The sequence below is a fragment of the Neopsephotus bourkii genome, unplaced genomic scaffold, assembly GCF_033783945.1.
Source record: "Neopsephotus bourkii isolate Nb327-2 ecotype Australia unplaced genomic scaffold, CSIRO-AGI_Nbou_v1 NB_1493, whole genome shotgun sequence".
Lineage (NCBI taxonomy): Eukaryota > Metazoa > Chordata > Aves > Psittaciformes > Psittacidae > Neopsephotus > Neopsephotus bourkii.
The window spans coordinates 4,080,656-4,098,859 of record NW_026901969.1 but is presented as its reverse complement, the minus strand read 5'-3'; the positions used below and the strand labels follow the sequence as shown (position 1 = coordinate 4,098,859).

General features: G+C 40.5%; 1 protein-coding gene across 8 annotated transcripts in view; it reads right to left on the bottom strand.

The window, feature by feature from the left end:
* PPFIA2 (PTPRF interacting protein alpha 2) overlaps positions 1-18,204 on the bottom strand; it is a 338,209-nt gene that overhangs the window by 40,081 nt on the left and 279,924 nt on the right. For 6 of the 8 annotated variants that reach the window (XR_009727819.1, XR_009727818.1, XR_009727820.1 and 3 more), the window contains 8 exons: positions 17,896-17,958; positions 15,501-15,592; positions 11,291-11,426; positions 10,608-10,828; positions 8,645-8,882; positions 5,961-5,990; positions 3,853-3,983; positions 237-391 (listed from right to left, as the gene is read on the bottom strand). Coding sequence is in view for 2 of the 8 variants with exons in the window: in XM_061369361.1 (XP_061225345.1) it covers positions 237-391; positions 3,853-3,983; positions 5,961-5,990; positions 8,645-8,882; positions 10,608-10,828; positions 11,291-11,426; positions 15,501-15,592; positions 17,896-17,958 (1,066 nt within the window). In the remaining 6 variants the exon portion in view is untranslated. The remainder of the gene's footprint in view (positions 1-236; positions 392-3,852; positions 3,984-5,960; positions 5,991-8,644; positions 8,883-10,607; positions 10,829-11,290; positions 11,427-15,500; positions 15,593-17,895; positions 17,959-18,204) is intronic. The other 2 variants (XR_009727817.1, XR_009727822.1) reach the window with 1 other exon arrangement.

The window sequence follows — 18,204 nt, the reverse complement described above, 5'->3', positions numbered from 1 at the left end:
AAGCAGTAGGTTCAGTGAAGAGGATGACTCTAGCAATTTGTGCCAGGAGTCTCTTTTCATTTACGTTATAGCAAACTCATGACAAATATAACTGCAGATAGCAATGAGGTTTAATGGAAAAGTTCTGCCATACAAAACAGAAAAATAATCAAATTGGAAACTGAAAAGCAGCAAAATTAAAAATAGGAAAATGACTGTGAAATGGTGATGTTGGCTTGTTACCACTAATGCCTTACTGAGCTGTCCAAGACGAGCCTTCTCTTTTTTACCGAACAAGCGTCCTATCGAAGACTTGATTCCTTTCTTTTTGGGAGCTTTGTGCAGGGAGTCCTGGCTGCTATTGACACTGCCAAGACCAATGCTTTCTTGCTCCAATGAAGCAGGCAAGCTACTACAAAATGATAATAAAGAAATGGAATAGATAACATGGCAACATTTGCAGGTAAGATTTTGCTTTCTTCTGAGCAGCTCTGCAAACAAATTTGTTATAGTTCAGCAATGATCTCCCAACAGTGAAACAATCACATCATCTTCTTTAAACAATTTAGCAACACGTAGGGCAATACAAGATCACATTTTGTCCATCAGTCTGAATGGATCGTACTTGAAAAAAAAAAAAAAAGGCTGAAAGTAAATAAATATTTTCAATTTGCTAAAAAAATTTGATGAAAACCACAAGAATCAGCCTGCAGTTTGTCTTTCTAGGATTTGCAGTTTCAATCCTTCTAGTAGTGATTGACACTGTACTTCAAAAAAGAAATATCCAGCATATATAGGCAGGGTCCAAAGTGGCAATAGTCACACCATAGCATTCAACTGGGGAATAAGCCAGGCCAACCAGAGCAGCAACAAACGTTCTTCAGCTGCCTCCCAAGATGAGAACCAGAAGGCCAGCCACCTCAAGGGTATGTATGGCTAAGGTGGACGGATCCTTTTGCATGCCTCCTGGGAAGCCCATATGCTCAATTACCTCTCTGAAATGCCTGTACACCAACGCATGCAGCATGAGGAATAAACACGAAGAATTAGAAAGATGTGCGCACTTGCAGGGCCATGATATCATTGCAATTACAGAGATATGGTGGGATACCTCACATGACCGGAATGCTGACATGGATGGCTATGTATTTTTCAGGAAAGATAGGCCAGAAAGTCTAGGTAGTGGAATTGCCCTTTATGTGAAAGCAATGGGAACGTATTAAGGTCTGAATAGGGGCAGATGAAGAACCAGTTGAAAACTTAAGAATTAAGGGACAGGCTAACATGGGTCATACTGTTGAGGGTGCTTACTACAGGCCACTTGATCAGGAAGAAGTCATCGATGAGCCCTTCTAAAAACAGCTGAAGCATCTTCATGATCACAGGCTCTGGTTCTCATGGGGGACTTCAACATGATAGCTGCTGGAGAGACAACACGGCTAAAGACACACAGTCCAGAATGTTCCTGAGAGGCACTGGTGGTAACTTTTTGACACAGGTGATGGAGGAGTCAATGAGGATAAGTGTGTTGTTGGACCTCATGCTAAAAAGTACTGGCTGGGGATGTGAAGGTTGGGGGCAGCCTTGACTGAAGTGACCATGAGATGGTGGAGTTTAGGATCCTGTGTGAAAAGAATAGGGCAATAAGCAGGATTATGATAAGCACTCTGGAATTCATGAGAAGGCTAACTTTGGCCTCTTCAAAAACCTACTTTGTGGAATGCTATGTGTTAGGGCTCTGGAAGGTAGGGGTGATCCAAGAGATCTGGTTAATATTCAAGCATCACTTCCACCGAGCTCAAAATTGATGCACCTCTATAATTAAGAAATCAGGCAAAGGGAGCAAGAGACCTGCATGGATGAGCAAGGAGCTCCTGGTAAAACTCATACAGAAGAAGGAAGTTTACAGAATGTGGAAAAAAGGGGGAGACTACTTGGGAAGAATATGGGAACTTTGTCAGAGTACATGGGGATGCAATGAGGAAGGCTAAGGTCCATTTGGAATTAAATCTGAAGGGATGTCAAGGACAACAAGAAGGGCTTGTTCAAATACATCAGTAGCAAAAGGAGGACTAGAGGAAATGTGGGCCTGCTAAATGAGATGGATGCCTTGACGACAAATGATATAGAGAAGACAAGAGTTACTGAAAGTGTGCTTTGCTTCAGGATTTATTGCTGATGACAGCCTTTGGGAATCCCTGACCCTGGAGGCAAAAGAGAAAGTCTGGAGAAAAGAAGAGACTCCCTTGGTCAAGGAGGGTCTGATTAGAGATCATTTAGGCAAAACTGACAACCACAGATTCATGGGCCTTGATGGAATGCACCCATGAGTGCTGAGGGATCTGGTAGGTGTTATTGCTAAGCCATTCTCTACCACCTTTGGAAGGTCATGGAGAAAAGGAGAGGTGCCTGAGGACTGAAGCCAATGTCACTCCAGTCTTCAAAGATGGTGAGAAGGAGGATCCAGAAACCTACAGGGCAGGCACCTCCATTCTTGGAAAGGTGACAGAACAGCTCATCCTGGATGTCATCTCTAAGCATGTGGAAGAAAAGAAGGTTATCAAGAGTAGTCAACATGGATCTACCAAGAGTAAATCACAGCTGCCAAATCTGATAACCTTCTATGATTAAATGGCTGGCTAGGTAAGTGAGGAGACAGCAGTGGATGCTGTCTACCCTGATTTCAGCAAGGCTTTTGATACTGTCTCCCATAACATCCTCATAGGTAAGCTCAGGAAGTATGGGTTAAATGAGGGAACAGTAAGGTGGATTGTGAACTGGCTAAATGGCATAGTTCAGAAGGTTGTCATCAGTGACACTGCCTAGTTGGAGACCTGTAGCTAGCAGTGCACCCCGGGGGTCAGTACTGGGTCCGGTCTTGTTCAACTTATTAATCAATGACCTGGGTGACAGGACAGAGTGCAGGATCAGCAAGTTTGCTGATGATATGAAGCTGGGGGGAGTGACTGATATACCAGAAGTCTGTGCTGCCATTCAGTGAGATCTGAATAGGCTAGGGAGCTGGGCGGAAAGGAAGTTCAACAAAGGCAAGTGTAGGGTCCTGCACCTAGGGAGGAATAACCTCATTCACCAGTACACGCTAGGGGTTGACCTCCTGGAAAACAGCTCTGTGGAGAAAGACCTGGGAGTTCTGATGGACAAGTTGACCATGAGCCAGCGATGTGCTCTTGTGGTGAAGAAGGCCAGCAGTGTCCTGGGGTGCATTAGGAAGAGTGCGGCCAGCAGATCAGGGGAGGTTTTCCTCCCTCTCTGCTCTCTCTACTCAGCCCTGGTGAGGCTGCATCTGGGCTCCCCAGTTGAAGAGAGGGGCTCATATCAACTCATACAAATACCTTAAGGGTGGGTGTCAAGAGGATGGGCCAGACACTTTTTGGTGGTGCCCAGCAACAGGATAAGGGACAATGGGCACTAACTGAAACACAAGAAGTTCTATCTAAATGTGAGGAAAAACTTTACTTCTGGGATGAGAGAGGACTGGAACAGGTTACCCAGAGAGGTTGTGGAGTCTTTTTCTCTGAAGATATTAAAAACAGCCTGGATGTGATCCTGTGCAGTCTGCTTTAGGTGAAACTGCTTTGGCAGCAGAAGAGGGGTTGGACTAGATGCTCTCCAGAGGACCCTTGTAACCCCAACCATTCTGTGATTCTGTGATTCTGCATTTTAGCACTGACAAATATTCTTAGGGTGATGCAAAAGACATAGGATAAGGCTTTATCTCTCATGGCAGGGGAAACAATTGCCAAGAAGCAGCAAGAAGAAATCAGTGATTTTGGAATAGTTAAACAACATTATCTGAAAAGAATAACACCAGGTAAAACTGTGAAGTACTAATTCATATTACAAGTATCTTACCTTCTGGCATCGTTATGGTATGAAGAAGGAAGGGTATGAGTCATTCTAATAGTTCTGGGTGTTGGAGGAGGAGAAGTTTCACATTTGATTGTGGCTTTATCTTCACGTCCATCTTCTTCAACTACTGCGATCTGGGGGAGAGAGACTCCATTGAGAGCAGATTAGCTTTTCAAGAAAGTTGCAACATATGCTGCAGTAATTTGACAACAGAACTGAGCATGCACAGTTTCAGGTGCATTTTGGTTTTTGGCAAATTACAGTATCACAGTATCACAGTAGGTTAGAGATTGGAAGGGACCTCAAAAGATCATCTAGTCCAATCCCCCTGCCGGAGCAGGAACACCTAGATAAGGTTACACAGGAACGTGTCCAGGCGGGTCTTGAATGTCTCCAAAGAAGGAGATTCCACAACCTCCCTGGGCAGCCTGTTCCAGTGTTCCGTCACCCTCACTGAGAAGAAGTTTCTTCTCAGGTTTAAGTGAAACCTCTTGTGCTCCAATTTGTATCCATTACCCCTTGTCCTTTCATTGTTTGCCACTGAGAAGAGCCTGGCTCCATCCTCGTGACACTCCCCCTTTATATATTTATATACACTAATAAGGTCACCCCTCAATCTCCTCTTCTCCAAACTGTAGAGACCCAGCTCCCTCAGTCTTTCCTCATAAGGGAGATGCTCCACTCCCTTAATCATCTTAGTTGCCCTGCGCTGGACTCTCTCCAGCAGGTCCCTGTCCTTTTTAAACTGAGGGCCCCAGAACTGGACACAATATTCCAGATGAGGTCTCACCAGGGCAGTAGAGGGGAAGGAGGACCTCTCTCGACCTACTAACCACCCCCCTTCTAATACACCCCAGGATGCCATTGGCCTTCTTGGCCACAAGGGCACAGTGTCGGCTCATGGTCACCCTGTCGTCCACCAGGACCCCAGGTCCCTCTCCCCTACACTGCTCTCTAACAGGTCGTTCCCCAGCCTATACTGGAACCTGGGGTTGTTCCTGCCCAGATGCAGGACTCTACACTTTCCCTTGTTATATTTCATCAAGTTATTCCCCGCCCACTCTCCAGCCTGTCCAGGTCCCTCTGGATGGCAGCACAGCCTTCTGGCGTCGGCCACCCCTCCCAGCTTAGTGTCATCAGCAAACTTGCTGATAGTACACTCAATTCCCTCATCTAAATCGTTAATGAATATATTAAATAATACTGGTCCCAGTACCGACCCTTGAGGCACTCCACTAGATACAGGCCTCCAACTAGACTCCGCCCCATAGACTACAACTCTCTGGCTTCTCTCCTTCAGCCACAACCACCCACACCCACACCAACAATTGTAAGTCTTCTTATTTTTAAAAGAAGCTATTGGGAAAGAGCAATTGTCTAAATATGGCAGATTAAAGTATGTATTTGAAAGAAAGATCACATTTGAAGAAGAAATTAATTTCTCTTATGCCAAACAGGTTGATCCATTGAAGGTCTAAACATGAAAATAACCTTAAGACATGAGCATGTCTCTTCATTAAAAAGGATTATTTGAGTAAACAAAGTTTCTCAGGGATGTAAGGGAGAAGGTAAACACACACATAAATAGGACCACTCTCTCCATAGCTTGTTAACAGAATGATCAGAATGCTTGAAAATAAGCATGGACAAAAATGATTTTTTGATATCACAGCATATAATGGTTTACCTTTAATATTATCTCCTCTCATGCAAAGATAAATCCCACAATCAGTGCCAATGCTGTAAGTAACTTTATATTGCTTGAGAAAACTTCAAGTAATCTCACTCTGGTTCCTCCAGCAAGAAGAATGGTCAAAATACGTTTGAAGGTAATTCTTTTGCATCAACGCTTATTATTTAGTTAGTTTTAAACTGCATTCCTTTAAGTTCATGCTCTAGAGGCTACTACTCCCAGGTATCACTGGTGAGCCTTGATTCTGTGGCTTAGCTGTGATGCCTGCAAGCCTTTCCAGGTAGGATTAAAATGATTATATTCAGGAATTGAATGAAAAGGAGCAAAGGGGATGCAGAGGCTGGCAAGGTTATCTGAATAGCAGAGGAATATGAAAAATGTGCTTTCCCAAACTTAAAAACCCCCTCTAGTATCATACCTTTCTCCGATGTTTCCTTAGGTCACTTGGCTTAGGTTGTTAATAAAAGCAGCAACAATAAAAAAAGAATGATTAATAAATCTTATTTGAGCATAACAAAATGCCACACATTCATTCTTCTCACATTCAAAAGTGGAAAGCAGAAATTTCATTAATAACATCCATATTATATACTAATTATATGCTTGCTGTCATAACATAAACCCTGACAAATATGGCAATTTGGGAAAGCAGTTATTTTTTCTAAAGATATGTTCGTCTTCATTTTCATAAGCTTATCAAGAACAGGACATTGTAAGCTTATCACAGCAATTTTTAGTTTTTGTGTTTTCGTATAAATCTTTCCGCTACCCCCAACAGAGATTTATTTTTATCTAATATGACAATTGTATTGGTGTCTTGCCAAGTATAAAAAAACACCATCAACAAATACTATATCTGAAACAGGGGTCTTTCTCTCCAGTTACCTCATATCAAAGTGACTAGTGCTTTCAGTAAATGGAATCAAATGCACACATCTTCTGCACTGAAGCATTATTTGGAAGTAGAAGGCTGCTAGAATATGTCTTGTTTGACACCCTTTTCATTTTTTATTTTTGTTAGATCTTTCATTCATTTAAAGCTGAAGATGCTCTGCAGGATATATTTACTGCATTTACCTGGGCTGCAGAAACTCATGCAGTACTGCTTCTCCAGCCAACTCCTACAGAATTATTAGGCAATTCGTGCTCTGGAGATCGAACTTCTACAAAACATTTCCCAACACAAAGTTTCCACATAGAAGATGTCTGACAGCCAGTCAGTGCCTGTCACCAGCCAGAAAGGAGGAAGTATTCAACACTGTGCTCCTGCTGAAACAGTGCTGGGCAGAAGTGTCCTGAAATGGTTGATGATGGTGAGCAAGGCTGTGGGCTGTGCTGCTGAGCACCCAGTCAGGTGCTGCTTTTACAGCTTATGGTGTATCTAGAACTCAACTGCAACTTACGCCATACAGACATCCCCATTTGAGCTTTAGCACAGCTAGAGCTGGATATCAGTGAGTCCATGGCAACCTGAAGATGAGAGGCTATGCTGTCATTTCATATTTGAATCTGATGAATCTACTGACCCAAAGCTACTGTGTCCAAATCAAGGCAACCAGGCAGTGCAGGTGTCTGCTGGAAGGTCAGTTTAACCCTTGCATTTATCTGTAGCCAGACTGCTTTGTTTAACTGCATGTTGAAAAGGAAGTAATCTGCATATTTCTGAAGGTGCTGCTTTGGTGAAGCGAGCGGTACCACAGCAGCCTGTACACCCACCTCCTCCACAACTCTCTGTGCCACCACCGTTTTCATTTCTGCTGTTCAGCAGTGGGAATTGGGGGCTTCAAAGAATCAGTACTGCAGTCTGCCACAGCTGCCAGCCCTGACCTCCTCTGCTGTTCCAAGAAGGCAGCAAACACCATGCCTGAACTGGGAGGGGCAGAGCTGGATACAAGTCCTCAGATCCCAGGAAAAGGAAGTACTTAGTTAAATAATGGTAGACAGAAGCCCCTAGTCGCAGCTGAGCAGAATTAATAGGCAGGCTCCACTCCCAGTTCTTCTTAGGCAGCCTTCTTGGCTAGGAGAGTTAATTTCTGCCTTGTGATTGAGATCAAGTCTCATTTCCCCTCTGCTGAGAGGCTCCAAAGGGAACCATTGCTGCTGCTCCCCAGGAATGGACCACAAGGGGACACTGGGGACACCACGATTATCAGAGAAACAGCAAATAAAAAATAGGATTACACGTATCTTATTCTCTTCCCTGCACATAGAGATCAGCAGAGGCAGCTGCTCTGATTCAATCCTAGTGCTTAAAGGGATGAATTCACCCAGGCTCAAAAATAGTGTGTAGACTGCTCTGAACGCTGAATACTGCATCTGCATCCTTATCAGAGGTTTATGTCTTGAATATGTCAGTGCATATTACCTTCATTTACTAGACTGTTGCACTGTTACTTTTTGTCTAAGATAAAAAGTAATTTTTTTTTTTTTTTTTTTTTTGCAAATCCCCTTTCAAATCAAACCAGGCATTTCAGAATATGTCCTCAAAGGTACAGTATTTTAAAAATGCTTTGCATGGCAATTTGATAGCTTGGTATCTATTTGTATGCTGCTTGTAATGTTAAAAATGTACCAGTGAAATTAACTATTGGAAAAAAACCACTTATTTCAAGTATTTGATAAACCACGATGAAGAATACATACAAAATGTTGCAAGTATATACTAAATATATAAGTATATCCAAATTATGATATATATGAATTAGTAGAAGGTTTTAATGTCTTCTAGACATTTCCTGGAAGTTTAAACTTGGCAGTAGTCCCACAGACTACTGTGTAACAGCTTTTCATTAGCAAACATTTTTACATGTAAATTGATTACAGTAATTCCAGTAATCAGTTCTGTTTCTTATTAATTCCACAGCCTGTGTGCTGGAAGCCCTTGGTCCTCAGACCATTATGCCCCTGGTGAATCATGCAATGCTCAAAAACACAATACAAAACCCCAAACAACCCAAATGCCCATATCCTAGTGAATTTGCTATGTATATGTACATCAAAGAGGTGAATAAAGAATTAGAGATAAGCCATTCATACAGTGAAAAATTAAGTATTTAATACCAGAAATATCACACCTACAATTGTCATCACAAAATTTCTTACCAGCGTCATAACTCCCATTCTGTCCATCTCCCTGGCTGGACTGCGAGGGGTGAGCTTAGGAGTTGAGTGTCCGCTGGGAGGAGATGAGCTTGCAAGTGACGATGCTGTCACCGACCCAGTAATGGAGGTACCTTGGTGGACTCTGGCCAGATTTAAGCCTTCCAGACTTACACTGGCCACTCTGTTCTCTATCTCTTCTGCACGCAGTTCTGTCGACTCTTTCTCTTCTTGGATTAACCTTATTTGACAAAAGAAAATGTTGTATTTGTCTCTGATACCCCAAAAGCAAACATTCTTTCAAATGAGAGTTGAAAGTAAAAGAAAACAAAGATAAATATAATAGATCAACACAAAAATAATATCGAAAAGGGTATTTTTTTAATTACCAGAATGAAAAAATATAGACCATATAGGGGAGGGGGAGTTAACAATCCGATTTACTACAGGAAAATAATTCCAGTCTTAAGTTGGCTTCATCTGATTTTCTGTTGCTAAAGCACAAACACAAACCTCAACTCTAATGAAACTGGGCCTTTAAGAAGGGAATTGCTAAAATAATCCAAATTAATAAAACAAGAGAACATGTAAAACAAATTGTCTGTTTCACCCCTATGAATTGAGGAAAAAATGAGAATTGCTTCTAAAGCACTGAGGTTTTAAGTGAATTTCATTAAAACAGCTCTCTTAGCAAAAAATATAAGCTTCTTAAACACGGCCTCAATAGGATGCTTTGACTGGGATTTCAGTTTTGTTTTTTAATTGTGATTTCACCTAGAATGAAAAAATGTGTTTAAAATCAAGTGTTTGTTTATAAGTCCTTTGCCCATCAACTCAGGTTAGAAGGAGTCTTCTTTTCTTTTCTTTTTTTTTTTTTTTGTGAAGAGAAGGAAAAAGTATAAAGGATTAGAACAGAAAAGTTATTCAAATTCAACATATTCCAGTAGAGTTCTCCCTTTAAAGTTATCTTGCTCAGAGAAAGACTGACAGCTGGCAAAGGTAATCTGGTTTTGATTGGATTTCTAACCAGTCTTTCTGTCTATAAAATCAGAGAATGGTTTGGGTTGGAAGGGATCTTCAAATGTCATCTAGTCCCACCTCCCTGCAATGAGCAGGGACATCTTCTACTAGACCAGGTTACCCAGAACCTCATTCAGCCTGGCCTTGAATGTCTCCAGGGATGGTGCATCTATCACCCTCACAGAGAAAGCCACTAATACAATTAGTAACATCTCCTTTACCTCCTAGAGAAAGTCACTAATGAGAGGGGTTTTTTTTCATACACCATGTTGGGTTTTTTTGTTACCCTACAGTTACATGTAGGAATGCTGTAAGCCTAAAATATGGTTTCATTTATAAAAATCAATTAAAGTATGCCATTGGATTCTCTATCATTCCATTCAATTTTCAAGCAAATTATGAAGATACATTCAGTTCACCACCTATTTTCAAGCATTGTAACCCAACTTGGAGCATGAAAAATCACATTCAATGCCTCCATAGAAAATAAAAACCACATCTTAGAAAACATGGTTTATATTAGATGTAACATAGAAGAACATTACCAGAAGAAAGCATGAAGAAAACTGAAATAAAATACATCTGAAAGGAGGTCATTACTGACTAAATGGAGTCATGCGGAAAGGTGAAAAAGACCTTGAAAAGAGGGATATGAGTAGTGGTCTGTCACATCTGCCATGTGTTAGCCTTCTCTAGTATATTTCTCTTAAGTTGGTCAGCAGTTCTTCACTTGGAACATTTTATAAAGGAAATTTCTATGGTTAGGGAATGAGGATGCCACTGCTGTCTTCACATAATCATTACTCTCATGAAAAGTAGATACACTATCAAACATTTAAATGTGCAAGAGCTGTTCTAATTGTTATGAATGGTACTTTAACTCATGCACTAAAGGAATCTTGAAGCTGTAATCATAAGTGCATCACAACTGGTTCATGCTACATACCTGATTTCCTTATTAATGGCATCTAGCTGCTCCTGAAGCATCATGGCCAGAGTCTGGGCATCAGAATGGCCACTTGGTGACAAGAGGTCCATGGAGCTGAAAAGTGTTTCTCTATCATCATCATCTATGTCAGACATTTCAGTATCACTTTCAAATGGATGACTGCTCAAAACACCAATCTGCTGGCTTCTATTCCACTCATGATCTCCAAGTGATTTCACCTGAGGGGCAATAAGGATGTATATGGCCTATTCCATGTAAAAGATCTGCAAATGTGAACTTCTATAAAATGGGAAAGGAAAACAACTAACATTTAAGAATACTTATTCAATGATTAATTCTCCATTAATACTTGCAGTTTACCACAGATGATGTGAAGTATTTTCACATAATTTCTAATGGTGTATAAAATTACTATCAGGAAAATTTACACAAAAAGGATGCCCAGAAAAGGCAGATAGTCTAGTGTGCTTGAACTTTGATGTCTTAACCTTTCCTGCCTTAATTTTAGTACAGTACTCATGTCTGAGCATGTGTAGAAAAAACCCTGCTATTTGGCTTGGTTTTCTTGTTTGGTGGGTTGTTGTTTTTTCTTGTTTTCTGGAAAAACACAGACTATAAGCTTAACAGCCTAAAATACGTTCTACTACCAGCCAGCATATAAGAACAAATTGGGGATTAACCTTCGGTTCATCTCTGCAAACTCCCATCCGGCCTCTTCTAGGTCGCCTTATCACTTTTGTTGACCGATAGTCAGACTGGCTATCAACCAGTGAGCCCACAGAGTACCTCAGCTCTGCTGATGAGTCAAGGTGAGGCCTATAAAAAAAACACACTGGTAGACTGAGAAAGTAATAGTAATAACAATTCAATGACCTTCAGTCTAGGAACACAGATTTCTTTTTGTAAACAAACAAATTATTATGTATCAAATAATAAATGACAAAACTGCATCACAAGAAAGAATTTGAAAGTGAAAACTTATTATGAGAAAATTGAGGGGTTTATAGAAAGTGGATCTCTCAGGGATCGGTGTTGGGACTGGTCTTGTTTAACATCTTTGTCGCTGACATGGACAGTGGGATTGAGTGCACACTCAGCAAGTTTGCCGATGACACCAAGCTGTGTGGTTCGGTTGATACGCTGGAGGGAAGGAATGCCATCCAGAGGGACCTCGACACGCTTGTGAGGTGGGCTGATGCCAACCTCATGAAGTTTAACCATGTCAACTGCAAGGTCCTACACCTGGGTTGGAGCAAACCCAAGCACAGCTACAGGCTGGGCAGAGAAGAGATTCAGAGCAGCCCTGCGGAGAAGGACTTGGGGGTGCTGGTCGACGAGAAAATGAACATGAGCTGGCTTCAGTGTGCGCTTGCAGCCCAGAAAGCTAACCATATCCTGGGCTGCACCAAAAGGAGCGTGACCAGCAGGTCGAAGGAGGTGAACCTGCCCCTCTACTCTGCTCTCGTGAGACCTCACTTGGAGTATTGTGTACAGTTCTGGTGTCCTCAACATAAAAAGGACATGGATCTGTTGGAACAAGTCCAGAGGAGGGCCATGAGAATGATCAGGGGACTGGAGCACCTCCCATATGAAGATCGGCTGAGAAAGTTGGGGCTGTTCAGCCTGGAGAAGAGAAGGCTGCATGGAGACCTCATAGCAGCCTTCCTGTATCTGAAGGGGGCATATAGGGATGCTGGGATGGGAATCTTCATTAGAGACTGTAGTGATAGAACAAGGGGTAATGGGTTCAAACTTAAAGAGGGGAAGTTTAGATTGGATATAAGGAGGAAATTCTTTCCTGTGAGGGTGGTGAGGCACTGGAATAGGTTGCCCAAGGAGGTTGTGAATGCTCCATCCCTGGCAGTGTTCAAGGCCAGGTTGGACGAGGCCTTGGGTGATATGGTTTAGAGCGAGGTGTTCCTGCCCATGGCAGGGGGGTTGGAACTTGATGATCTTAAGGTCCTTTCCAAGCCTAGCTATTCTATGATTCTAAATTAAGGAAGAAACTAAACAAATAAAACCTTTGATTTTTTAAAATTAGATTGCACAATAAAACTTATTGTCCAAAACTGTAGCATGAAAAAATAAGCAGATTTCAGGATAATTAATAGAACTGGCTGTGGAATGTACAATCCTATATATTTTCCTTCCATTACTTTCCTGAATATGTCTGAGCTTCCATGTGTTACATGTTCATGAGTAAGGATATCTATAACCCTTTCAATACCTAAAGGAGTCTGAAGAGGGACTTTTTACAGGGGCATATTTTGACAGGACATAGGGGAGATTCAGATTAGACATTAGACACAAATTCCTTACTATGAGGGTGGTGAGGTTGCCTGGAGAAGTTGTGGCAGTGTTCAAGGCCAGGCTGGATGGGGCTCTGAGCAAACTGGTCTATTGGAAAGTGTCCCTGCCCATGGCAGGGGGGTTGGAACTACATGATCTTAAGGTCCTTTCCAACCCAAACTATTCTATGATTCTGTGTAGTGCAAGTATTATTGGTTATCAGAGAAAAGTTCTATTACAGTAAATACTGTACACAGAAAAAAACAGTAACTGCCCTAAAGGTAGACCATGTCACCCAAGAATCTGTCCAACCTGACCTTTGAACACTTCCAAGGATGAAGCATTCACAACTTCCTTGGGCAACCCATTCCAGGTCCTCTCTACCCTCACAGTAAAGAACTTCTTTCTTATATTTAACCTGAATTTCCCCTCTTTAAGTTTTAATCTGTTACCCCTTGTCGTATCACTACAGTCCCTAATGAAGAGTCTGTTCCCAGCATCCCTATAGGCCCCCTTCAGATACTGGAAGGGTGCTATGAGGTCTCCACGCAGTCTCACAAGCCCCTCATTCTCATGGCCATCCTCTGGACTTCCTCCAGCAGCTCCATGTCCTTCTCGTATTCAGGACACCAGAACTGTACACAGTACCCCAGGTGGGGTCTCACGAGAGCAGACTAGAGGGCAGCATAACTTCCTTTGACCTGCTGGTCACACTTGTGCACTTGTGCAGCAAGTTGGCAGGAAAACAGAAACAGCTGAGGTTCCAGTGTCTGACAGCAGATATTTATCAGCTGGCCAGCTTCAGTATTCTGCTGAATGAACAAATTCCTGCAAATACAGAGCTGAATATGGCTGAAAACAATTAGTATTTAATGTGGCACCTCCCTATTCCTGAGAGGGCTGGTAGATTTGCAAGGTGAGGTCACAGGAAAAACATACTGTTTTAGGCAAACCTGCTGAATTCTCAAGACATTTATACAGTTTATTAAATTCAAACAGCCTTTTGACAAGGGCTAATCAGACTCCAATTTACAGGGCACAGGTTAATGATACCCATCTGCCCAACAAGAAAGGCTGCTGATCACCATGAATGGCTGCTCCAAAACCTCAGCTGTTGCAGCAGTTCAATAGTCTGTCCCCTCACAAGCACTCTTAAGAAAGTGTTCTGTGTGAGTGTAGTCAGACTTACACTCCCAAAGGAATAAAAATTACAACAGTTATAAGCATCACATTCTGAATTTCATGGATTTACACTTCTCCATGTACAGAAAAATATTGTTCCAAAAGATAGTAAAAGGCTGAGGGAGAAACCATGTCTAGATACCGAGCAAGATGCCTGAGGAAACAAAGGGCAGACAATACCTGATGCAAGAAAACCATCCAACAACAATGTCCTGGGTTAGCAGTCATTTTTCTCTTTCTTGGTAGCTGGTGCAGTGCTGTATTTTGACTTTTGGGCTGGGAAAGAGCTGATAAAAATGATTTTTTGGTTTGGCCAAGGATTTTGTGACCCTCATGCTCTGTCAGGGAGGAGGGAAGGTGTGAGGAAGCAGAGACAGGACACCTGACCCAAACTGACCAAAGAGGTATTCCATAGCACAGCACGTCATGCCCAGGGGGGGAACTGGGAGTTACCCGGAAGGACAGGGGGTCTGCCAGGTCGGACTTGTTCGGCGGGTGGTATTGTACTCTTTTCCCTTGCTATTATCTCTTATCATTGTTGTTAGTGGTGGTAGCGGTGGTAATTTGTGTTGTACATTGGTTGCTGAACTGTTCTTATCTCAACCCCTGGGAGTTGCATTCTTTCTGATTCTCCTCTCCGTCCTTCCAGGGGTAGGGGGAGGGTAAGAAGGGGGGGAGTGGGTGAACAAGCTGTCTGGTTGGGGTTAAACCACGAGAAACAATAACTTTAGAAGGTTACAGTGCTCTGAATTTAGACTTGGTCCATGAGCTTTTGCTGCCAGGATTTAAAAGCCAGTGTTTGTTATGAAAACTGTATATGGCACACAATTATACATAAAGTAACAATTTTATTTTGAGGGATACTTCTAGACAAGGACTTCCTAGAATTATAAATTAATTTCAAGTGTTAGTAGCTATTTTTATGGTATCTGTCACTATTGTTTCCATATTGCTTTCCTACTGAAAAGAGGCATAATGTTTACTGTCCTGTTATTATATTTTCAGATCTCACTGAATACTGCCACCATCCTCAGCTGAAGATATAACTGATAGAATAAATAAATAAGTTCATAAATACGCTGATCAGTTTCAGCATTAAAGATGATTATTTCAACTTTAAGGTCTCCTGAGGGAAAAAAGGGTATTTAGATATAAGTTTCATTCCATAATTTAAAAGACTTTTCTTAATCTTAGTAATATTTCTGTGTATACTCACTGCTATAAGGCCCTGTTTACCTATGAAAAAAGTAAAAAGCAACAGTAATAATCATCACACAGATTTTATATTTCTAACGAAATACATGATTGTTTCACACACGGTCTGAGCACATCCCTGTCATAAAGACTTGACTCATATTTATGTTCTGTTTCAACTTGGAGTTGGAACTTTTTGAGGAAACTTTTGTCATTAAGTATTACCTTGACAGGGTGGGTTCAATTAAAGAACCAGCCCTCAATTTCATTTGATCCAGTTCAGATCTCAGTTTCTCAATTTCTTCAGCAAGTCTTTCCTGAAAACGAGAGTAGTAATATACACTTACTTGTAATACAAAATGCATTTACATTATGAGATACTCTTCTCATAAAGCTAAAGAAGATAAGATACACTGAACATAGCACTGACTGTAATAAGAAAGGGCAGTGAACTCATTCAAGTCTCGTTATTGCTAGTAAGACATATGCATTGAAAGGAGGTTGTATAGCACTACTGTTTTTCCACTACCTGCAAGTGATGGCAGGACAGCTTTGTCCCTGAAACATATGGGGGTTTTTTTATTCTTCTTATACAGCTAGGGTGAGAAAAAGAAGAACCAGCACTGATTTGTGCACTAATTGCACTCTCCTTGTCAGGTATAGTTCAGCATGCAACACACCATTTGCCCTTCAGAGAACAAGAGTGCATCCTGGCCTTGTTATTTACAGTTACCAACACAGACTTAGAGGCAACCACATTTTAGGTGAATTGTTAAACTGCAGCTTTAGAGCTCTTGGGAGTTTATGAAACTCCAGCATGAGGTGCTGCTGGCAAAAAATGACTGTGCCACAGAAGTAGGATTTTTGTAACCAGCTTACAAAAAAACTATTGGCAGCAACCATTAAGTACTGCTCCCAAGTTGTACAAAAAACTAGCATCTCTAAATAAAGTTTAAAAATTTTGAAAATAATAAAAAAAAAAGAAATTAAGAGACAACATGAGAGATGAAGACATTACACTGCTGCTACTACAGTTTAAAATGTTCAGAATTCCAAAACACTAGGAAGGAAAAGGATCTGTACTTAAGTAATAACATATTCAGTAATTCTTATTGCAGTATTTTTGCAGTAATTCTTGAGTGAATAAAATTACTGAGATGACTTTGTGGGCAGTCTAACAGTATCAACTGCTAGTTATTTAGAGATTATTAATATTGGCTGTCATGTCTATCTGAAATAGCTTCATCGGTTTCTTCATCAAAGTGGAATAAATAAACCATTCAAGGTGGGAGCTAGAAGCTTGGGAGTCAAATGCATGCAGTTTGTGTAGAGGATGAATTTCCAGTTGCACAAAGTGGTAGCGGAGGTTTTCTACGTAATTCACTTCCCACCCGTAAGCAAGAATCAATAAATATAATAAATGGAGATAGCTTTCCAAAATCACTTTTGATAGAAATATATTTTTTTATACCAGACTTTCCATTTTTGTCAAGATTTGATATGCACATTCAAGCCAGAAAACAGACTGAAAAAGAATTAGCTATTGTATTTACTTCCACTATTATAACACGATTAAAACAATATTATGTTGGAGATAAGACTGGAAAAATTCGTTATTTACATAGACAAAACTGGTATCCATAATACAGATTTAGGTGCTCTGGTAGTAAAATGACAGCAACTTTTGTTTCAAGTGACACAGCTTTAGAAACGTCCTTTCGTTACCTAACTTGGTGAAGTATGACCCTGATTTTGTGACAGCTGAATCATCTTGTAACTGTGGCAACACAGTACATAAATTTTATTTATCTAAAGTACAATTACACTACAAGCTCCTTTTGGGGACTTTAATCTCGTTGCCTTTCTACAGTTATCTGAATAGAGATGAAAATAAAAATTTGTTTGAACAGATACTTCTTTTGTTATTTTTCTCAAAGATCTTGATTTTGGATGTCATATGATGTAACTATATTAGTGTCAAATGGAGCTATGTTTATTAAATTCTAAACAATCACTTTTAAATGAATTTGAGACGTGGCAAAACCACTTCTGTGAATCGGAATGCAGACACATTTGTGTATCCAACTGTGCTCAAGGCAAGTATAACTTCAAAACAAAATCCTAACATTTGGGATTGGAACAAATTTTTATAATTAATTTGACTGGTTCACCAAACAGTATGAGGGGTTAATTTGTACCCAAATGAACATAGCCCCTCTCAGCTATTTTTAGTATAACTCCACTGCACCTGTTCAGAAGAATTGCATCAAATCAAGAAATTACATTCTTCACCATGAAAGCGTATCCAGTTATGCATATATCTCCATTAACCAAGCCATTTTCAGAATTAAAACTGATAGAACAAAAATTCCAGAGCCAGTGAAATCAATATAAATTTTCATATTGACTTCCTGAGGCTAGAATCTCAACCATGAACTTAGCTCAGAACAATTGTTAGAGAGCCTTAAAGGTTAGTTAGGGCATATTAGTGATTAAAGAAATTATTGATGTCAGGAAGATTTTACATGCTAGCTGGACAGTTAACATACCATATATCTATATCCAAATAATAAATAAATACATAAGTTTTGGTAAAAAAGATAAAATCACAGAATAGTACCTTGTCATGTAAAGACTCTTCCAGATTTTTCCTGAAACTTTCAGATTCTTGAATCAAAACATTCTAAAAAAAAAAGAATAAAACAAAACAAAAAAACACCACCCCCCCAAAAAACCCCAAAACAGAAAACAAACACCAAAAAGCAAACAAAACAAACAAACAAACAAACAAAAATAAAAAAAAAAAAGAACACAAAAAAAAGAAAGAAATTAGAGCTGTGTTAAATATCAGATATTACCATACATGGGTAGCCTCCATGTATAAGGTAGCAAAATAAGCAAAATTCATGTTTACTGGACTTTAAAATTA